At 38.5% G+C, this 8,489-nt stretch overlaps 1 protein-coding gene across 1 annotated transcript; it reads right to left on the reverse strand.

Moving 5' to 3' along the window:
* Positions 1-3,846: 3,846 nt before the first annotated feature.
* On the reverse strand, positions 3,847-6,126 carry LOC149939622 (uncharacterized). Its single transcript, XM_090179163.1, has one exon. It carries the CDS (start codon positions 6,124-6,126, stop codon positions 3,847-3,849), a length of 2,280 nt encoding a protein of 759 aa, XP_090035289.1.
* Positions 6,127-8,489: the final 2,363 nt, after the last annotated feature.

The raw sequence follows: 8,489 nt of genomic DNA on the forward strand, positions 1-8,489 counted from the left end.
AGTTCAAGAAAATAGTTTGAAGAGCTTATCAGAAGACACAAGCTTAACACCTATATTTTCAGACATTATTAAGGCACATAACTTTAAGCCTGAGCTATCCAGAAAACCTGAAACTTGTATTAGTCACCGATTTTACGACGAAGATTCTCCAAAAGAAAATGAAGACAGAATTCAAGTCCCTCAATATGAAATTGATATGAAAGGATTTAACACGCAAGAGCTTGAACTTGCGACGGGAATATCATTGGATGGCCTTAAATTAACATTATCAGATTCTTGGGAATTAGAAGAGAAAACCAGGTTACAGTCTGGTACAAAATTATGGGAAAATGCAAGACTGGAAAGAATCACCGCTTCTCATTTTGGGCCAATATACCGAAGAAAAAAGGTATAAATTGTGAAGAGCCAGCCACTCAAATGTTTGCTGCCTTTTATAAAAATATTACTAAAATAGTGCTTGTTGGATTTTGCGTAAATCCAGGTTTACCCTTTATTGGTGCTTCCCCTGATAGACTGATCTTTGATAGTAATATCAATGAATGGGGGTTAATGGAAATTAAAACCTTAGCCAAAGCCAAAGAACTGGGGTTGACTGTAAAAGAAGCAGTTCAACAGTTAAAACCAGTTTTCATTAGGGAACAAAATGGAGTTATTAAATTTTCCCATACGCACAAATATTACTTTCAAATTCTGGGGCAATTAGCTGTGACCTGCCTCAAGTGGTGCGATGTGTTAGTGTACTCCGGAAACGATTTTTATACCGAAAGAATTTATTTTGACAAAGATTTATGGGAAAGTGAAAAAAAATTGAACTTGTGATAAGAATATAATATTTTTAAGTCATTTTTCCATGAAATTTATCAAAATTACATTAGTCATTTTGCGAAAAAAATTTACTTGTGATGTTAATACAAATTTTTTAATAGTAATTTTTCTAGAAAAATTTACATGTATTGTCATAATTAAGGTATAAAAGCTCCTACAAGTATCTGAACTTATAAAAGCTCCTACATATTGTGTTATTAAAATAAACTAACGATTTAAATAAATAAGTACTTTTTATTAGTTAAAATATACGATCATGATTATGACTGCCTGGTTTGCGTGATAGCTACAACATAATGAATCTATATATTAAACTTATTATTTACCATGGTGAATATTAGTAGAAATTATGTTTAATTCAGAGAAAACGGCATGGTATTAGAAGACTGAAGAAGAGCCTCGGCTCGAAACGTCTTGTATAAAATAAGTTTTATCTTCTAATACCATGCCGTTTTCTCTGAATTAAACATAATTTCTAATAATGAATCTAGGTGTTAGTTCTTAGAAAGTCATGACACCTAAAGCGCCCCTGGTGGATTAATCTAACATTAATGATATAAACAATAAATAACAATATTACAAGCTTTTTTTTTTAATTAGGCGTATATGGTCTTTTTGGTTTTATTATTCTGCCTCGGGAGGATCTGATGTTCTCTTCTATGTCCATAGTTCTCATTGCGGTAACTGGAAATGGTGGTGGTGGTTTTCTACTTCCCTTTTTTGGTGACTGAGTTTCACTAGTTGGTCCAATTGGGGATAGTAAAATTGGAAGTTGTTCTGGGAATGGTGTTATTGGTCTCCCCGGAGGTGGCAGTATGTGATCCATTTTATTGGGTTGTTGTATTCGATAATGAAGATGGAATCCTTGTTCACTAGGTGTACCTGAGACATCTTTTTCTGATCTTGTTGGGGAATTATCTGGTGTGTGAAATGTTTCTTGATTTTGGAGCTGAACCTCTTGATTTACTATTAGTTCTCCATTATCTTGATGTAATCTCCTCTCCTGTGGTATTATCCTTTTCTCATCTCGAGTTGTTGGATAAATATATATCTTAGCACCAGCGTCTTCCTCTAGCTCTGCAAGATTCTTTGTAGGTGTGTTTTGTCTTATGTTGAGGTCCTGTGCTTGGTTATAGTAATTGGTTGTTAGACATTCTCTCCCATTATCTGCTCTTCTATATTGTACTAGCTTCTGTGCCTGTCTTGGACGAAGGTGAACCCTTGTTCTCCGGAAGATTTGATTTCGTTCTGTTCTGATAATGTAAGAGTCCGGATTATTGTCCATGTCTATTATCTTGGCAGGAAGCCAAGTTCGCATGGCTGAAATTACCAAACTTGTTCATTTTTGAAGAGCCTTCTTAATGGTTTTTGTGGTCTCCGATTAGACTGGTTGATCATAGTTTGTTGTCGCTGTTGCAGTGTTGTTTTAATATAGTTTGTAGGGTAATGTGGTTTCAATACTGCATCATTTGTTGTAAGTGGGGTTCTAATATTTCTTCCCATTAGCATTTCTGCTGGACTTGGTAATGGTGGCTGGGCCGTAGTGCGATACTCCATGAGGACGTAGTTTAAATCTCTCCTTTCTTTTTCAGCCTTACTCATCAGATGTTTCAGGGTCTGAACCGTTCGTTCTGACAGCCCATTACTCTGTGGAAAGTATGGCCTTGAGGTGACGTGTTTAATACCAGATTTCTTCAGGAAAGTTTCAAACATGTAGGAGCCATAAGGTGGTCCATTATCTGATATTATGCGTTGAGGTACACCATGTCTTGTGAAATGTGGTACCATGAATCTCATTATGGCTTCTGCATTTGTACTTGTTAATTCCTGAGCCTCCACGTACTTTGAATAGTAGTCCACAAGTAGTATTACACTCTTTGAGTTGTATTTGAATATGTCTGTTCCCACAGTATGCCACGGTAAAGGTGGTATGTTATGAGGGTGTAACGGTGTAGGTATATTTGCTCGACTTCTTTGGCAGCAAATAGGACATGTCAGAATGAAATCGGTAATTTCCTTTGTCACGTTGGGCCAATATACATTTTGACGTGCTTTTGCCAGACATGCCGTGACTCCCTGATGGACCCCATGAATTTGAGACATCGTATTATTTCTTAATTCTGTGGGTACTATCAGACGGTTTCCACGATATAGAAGGCCATTGCTTTCGTGCAATTCCTCCTGTAGTGACCAGTATGGCTGAAGTTCTTTGGATGCAATCTTATTATGATGTTGAGGCCATCCTTCTGATATGTACTGTTTTAGTAACTGCAGTGTTTGGTCCCATTGTGTAGCTCCTTTGAATGTTTGCTCTCGTTCTTCTGACATAGTAGTTAGACTGTACACTGTAGCATGAGGACCCTCTAGGTGATTGGTGTTAATAGTTTCATCGGGTACAGGTGCCCGTGATAAGGTATCAGCTATGTGAAGCAAGGATCCTGGAACGTATACCAATGTCGGATTGTATCGTGCCAATTCCAAGGAGAGTCTTTGAAGTCTTGGTGATAGCAAAGCTAATGGTTTCTTTGTGACAGCCAATAGTGGCTTATGATCAGTCTGTATTGTTACTGGTGAAGCTGCAATATAAAACTCAAAAGCCTTACAGGCGTCGACAACTGCCAGTAATTCCTTTCCTATTTGCGCATAGCGCTGTTGAGTCGGTGTCAATGTTCTAGATGCATATTCTATTGGTTGATTGTTTTGTAGCAAGACTGATCCTATGCCGTGTTGGCTTGCGTCCACAGAGATGACTGTTGATTTATTTGGATCGAAGAAAGTGAGTACCGGAGCTCTGGTAATTACGTCTTTGAGGTGATCAAATTCCTTTTGGTAATTGGCATCCCATCGGAAATCGGCCGTGCTTTTTATGAGTTGGCGGAGTACTGCCGTAATTTCGGAATAGTCAGGAATAAATCTTGATAGGAAATTAACCATACCTAGGATACGACGTAAGTCTGATTTATCCTTTGGTGGCGCCATTTCCTGTATCGCTTTAATCTTTTCTGGGTTCGTCTGAATACCTTATTGAGAGATTATGTGACCCAGGTAGGATATCTTTGGGACCGCGAGTTGAATCTTTCCAGTACTAAATTTTAATCCTGCTTTTCGAGCTTGTTCTAGGACTGCTTTTAGGAGTATCATGTGTTCTGCTGTTGTGACACTATGGATTAGGAAATCATCGGTAGATATCTGGGTTTTTGGGATGTGACCAAAAATGGTATTCATTGTGCGTTGGAAGATTTCAGATGCCGTAGCTATGCCGTAGGGTAAACGTGTGAATCTATATCTTTCAAATGGGGTGTTAAAAGTACAATAGTAAGAGCTTGGTTCGTCCAGTTCAATTTGCCAGAATGCACTTTGTGCATCTAGCACAGTAAATATTTTGGCTTCGTACAAATTTGCGAATATTCCTTGTGAAGTGGGCATCTGATAATATTCCCTTAATAGGCTCGCATTTAACACTCTTGGGTCCAAACACACTCTTACTTCTCCATTTGGTTTAGTAGCCACCACTATGGGGTGTACCCAGTCTGTTGGTTCAATCACGGGTACAATGACACCCAGTTTTTCCATTCTTGTTAATTCCATCTTTAATTTCGGTTTGAGTTTTTGTGGAATATAATGCGGGGGTGATATATGTGGAACTGCACCTGGTTTGAGCCGCAACGTATGTTTCCCAGGTAACTTTCCCATTGAATCAAAACAGTCTTTGTACTCGTGTAGTAAGTCTTGTGGTGTTTGGCCGGACCTGGAAGGTGACGCTAATAGTCGTGCCTCTCTGAGGTTTAATAGAACTTGTGGAAACGACACTCTATCCGATGTAAGTTTCCGAACTGACTGTACCACATCCAATGTGTTATGTGGTTTGACTTGGTTAACCGTGCTATGTGGTAAACGTGCAATTAGGCTTAGTTGTAAAGCCGCTGTACCACCTATTATGGGTATATTGTTCTGCCGTATGATGTGGAACAAAGTCGGGAATGTAGCAACTGTTGATGAACAGGGCAACATAGCTGTACCAATAACATCAATACTGTGACCAGAATAAGCTTTAATAGCATCTCTCGTTTCTTGTAGTTGTTGGTCCGTTGATATAGTCCGGAATAGGGACTCCGGTAAAACATTGACTTGGGCCCCTGTATCTATCTTGAAAATTATAGCTTGACCTGCCACATGTAATCTAGTTGTCCATGGATCATCTGGTACCTGATCTTGCCATGAAGTAAGCGAATGAATTTTGTGTACCGTGAGACTATATAGGTGTAGGAAAGGATCGCTCTCATGGTTAGTAAGGCTGCCATAGTCAGTTTCATTTGGTGCCTGAGTCAAATGGTCCACTGGATGGTACGTAGACGTATGGGAAAGTTCATACTGTGGTGGTGATATATATTGATGTGAAGATTGATATTGATCCGAGGGTAGATATTGTTCCAATGTATTTACTGCACGACAAGTAGCCATGGAATGATCCAAGCCTCCGCAACCACGACAACATTGGCCTCTAGCTGGACAGGTTTGTGGAGGTCTATGTGAACGGTTACAACGTTGACATCTGCTGGTAGTTGAATTTGAACGGAAGGTGTTATTCGGGCGTTGCCAAGGTCTAGGATATGTGGTGCGAGAAGTTGTGGTATCGCTGTATGCCCGTGGTCGAAAGTAATCTTGTCGAGGTGGATCTGTCCGGTCATTAGTACGAGCTGTTTTATGTCGAAGTAGTGCATCCACCCAAGTGAGCATCTCTGTAGTCGAGTTACTGGTTGCACTAAAAGATTGAGATTGTTTATTTGCTGTTTCGTTAGTTTTACACAAGGATGTAGCCAATTGTAACGTTAGAGTCGGTTGTTGCAATAGTTTCTTTCTGAGTTCCGCATCCTGGATTCCAATAGTAATGACTGTGGCAATAATGGAGTCCTGAAGAGATCCCCACTCGCACCCATCAGCCAAAGTCTGTAACTTCAACAAAAAGTCATCAAAAGGTTGTTGCGGAGCCTGCGTTGTAGTCAAAAACTTGTATCGAGTGTATGTGACATTGTGGTATGGTTTATAGTGTAAATCGAAAGCGGCAAAGATCTCGCCTAAGGTCCTGTCTGCTGGTGCACTTTGAAATGGGAGAGTTCTGTATAACTTCAAACCATCATCGCCCACCACGTGTAAGAAAATATCACGTAATTGTGGAGCATCTGCCTCCCCCGTCAATTTCGCCGCTGCCGCAAAAATATGATACTTTTCCTTATAAAACTGCCATGATTCCGCCGGATTCGAGCCAGGAACAAATTCCGTTGGATACTTGATATGAGCCATGAGGTAGACAAGGCTTAAATTGAGGGCCTTGGACTGCAATCGCACCAAAAGTTCAGAAAACAAAATAAATCAACACCGCGCCGATGGAAAAAGTTCGACCGCTTCTGACACCATATTGTGTTATTAAAATAAACTAACGATTTAAAAAAAAAGTACTTTTTATTAGTTAAAATATACGATCATGATTATGACTGGTTTGCGTGATAGCTACAACATAATGAATCTAGGTGTTAGTTCTTAGAAAGTCATGACACCTAAAGCGCCCCTGGTGGATTAATCTAACAATAATGATATAAACAATAAATAACAATATTACACTACATATACCTCAACTTAATATTCCTAAAACGTGACTGGGGTTTGTTTAATTTTAAATAGTGCTTAATTACTATATAAGCTCAAAATGTACCTGAAGTTATGAATATTAAATTTCATTATGAGGAATTTGAAATAAATTGATTTGTGGTAATAGGGTTTTACAATAAAATTATTTTAAATGATACTAAGGACTCTTATCGAGCAAGGGGTCGCCTATAAAATTAACTAAATAACAACTTATTTTCCAGATTTTATCTAGCTTATCGTGCATGTTGTTTGGGAATACAAATTTCAATAACCGAAATGATTTAACTCCTAATCACCCTTTCTACATGGATTCTAACGCTTGCAATGTTTCGGGTTGCAATTTCTTTTTCTAAATTTAACTGGTCTGCACCATCTAAAAATGGTGGGATATTTAATGAAACCCCTATTTCTTCTACCATCTCTTTAATTACAAACCCTCGATCTGCCATAACTGAGTCTCCCCTTTCTAATTTATCAAGAAGCCCCGAATGATAGGTTATCTCTTTATCGGCAGGGCCGGCTCAAGACATTTTTCTCACCCGGGCAAGGGGGATTTTTGGCGCCCCTCTTATTTTGAGACTAAATAAAACTACCCCCCCCGTAAAAACATTACCATGTCCATGTTCTAAATTTACCGTTTTCATAACAATAAATAATCCCTATAATCACTTTCTAAATACTTTGTGTAAACATATTTAATACCTTCTTTCTGGTACATGGTCATTTTACATCGAGCTTGAAACACTAGGTAAGGTGGCAAGACTAGTATACCTTAAGTTTATTAATAATCATGTCCATACTGAATAGTATCACGGTTAATATATGTGAAATAAAAGAATTAAGCTTACGAAGAACCCGTGAGTTAAAGATAAAAATAATGGATATTTTAATTTTTAACTCACGGGTTGTTCTTAGTAAACTTAATTCTTTTATTCCTTACATTAATTGCTTTAACAACTTAATTAAAAAACTTTTTTTGCGGGATTTTTTAAGGCCTACACCATATGTAACATAATCACTCATAAGTATGCCATAAAAGCATTTTTGTTAATGAAACCTGGTTCACGGGATATGACGTAAATTACGTCACTTACAACTCCGTGACGAAATACGCGTCATCAACTTTACTGATTGGAAACGGAAGTTAGTGAGAATTCCTCGCGCGTTTCTGGCTTTGCCCATGTCAAGTTTAGTTCGTGCCTCGCGATCACATGATTTAATTTCCCCGGTAACCTTTTCAATAGCGCAAGGATTATAAGCATTTTTGCATTTTAGGGTTCGCTTTATGTGTGTTCCGCGTGAAACAAGGTCTCATTGAATTTTTTCAATTGAAATGTTATACAGAGGCATACATATGAGTAATTATGTTACATATGCCTACACGTATGAACATTTTTAAAGCTGTCGCTTGCTTTTCTGCTTCAATGACTTCTCTTCATTTCCTTTTTTTATATAAAGAACCAGAATGCTTCTTTTTCTCGGACATCTTAATTCAATTCAACGTGACTCCAATTAATATCTATTTAACTGAAACTAATAAATGGCTTTCTGCGCGTGTGCGTAAAATAGAAGAGACTAACTGTAACCACGGACACACGACAGATTAAATCGTACCGATAGACTGCTTTGGAACTAGCCATCGAAAACGATTTAAATGCATTTTAGAATATTAAATGTAGGTTCATAATAGCCTGAGAAACAAATAGAATTCTTGAAGATGGCTAGTTTATTTATCATAAAGGTGGATAAACGTCAACGAAATAGCAAGCAAGTACATTGAAGTACTGTATTACTTTTGGCTTCCTTCTATTCTTGTGGCCCTAAATGGGTGTGCAATAACTGGTGACTTTACCGGGGAGTTGGGGTCCGGTTCTTGTAACCCATAAGGGTGGTGGCGCACTGGGAGATGTTAGCTCTGATCAAATGGTCCTACCTTCACCTCCGACTTCGGTCAGGTTTAGGCTGGAAACTGAGCTTCGGCTCAGGCTAACGGAGAGGGTCCGTGCAAACTGGCCACC

Source organism: Leiobunum rupestre, chromosome 6, assembly GCF_980474605.1.
Source record: "Leiobunum rupestre chromosome 6, qqLeiRupe1.1.hap1, whole genome shotgun sequence".
Lineage (NCBI taxonomy): Eukaryota > Metazoa > Arthropoda > Arachnida > Opiliones > Sclerosomatidae > Leiobunum > Leiobunum rupestre.

Coding starts and splice junctions, on each gene's coding strand:
- LOC149939622 (XM_090179163.1), bottom strand. CDS start 6,126: ATGGCTCATATCAAGTATCCAACGGAATTTGTTCCTGGCTCGAATCCG.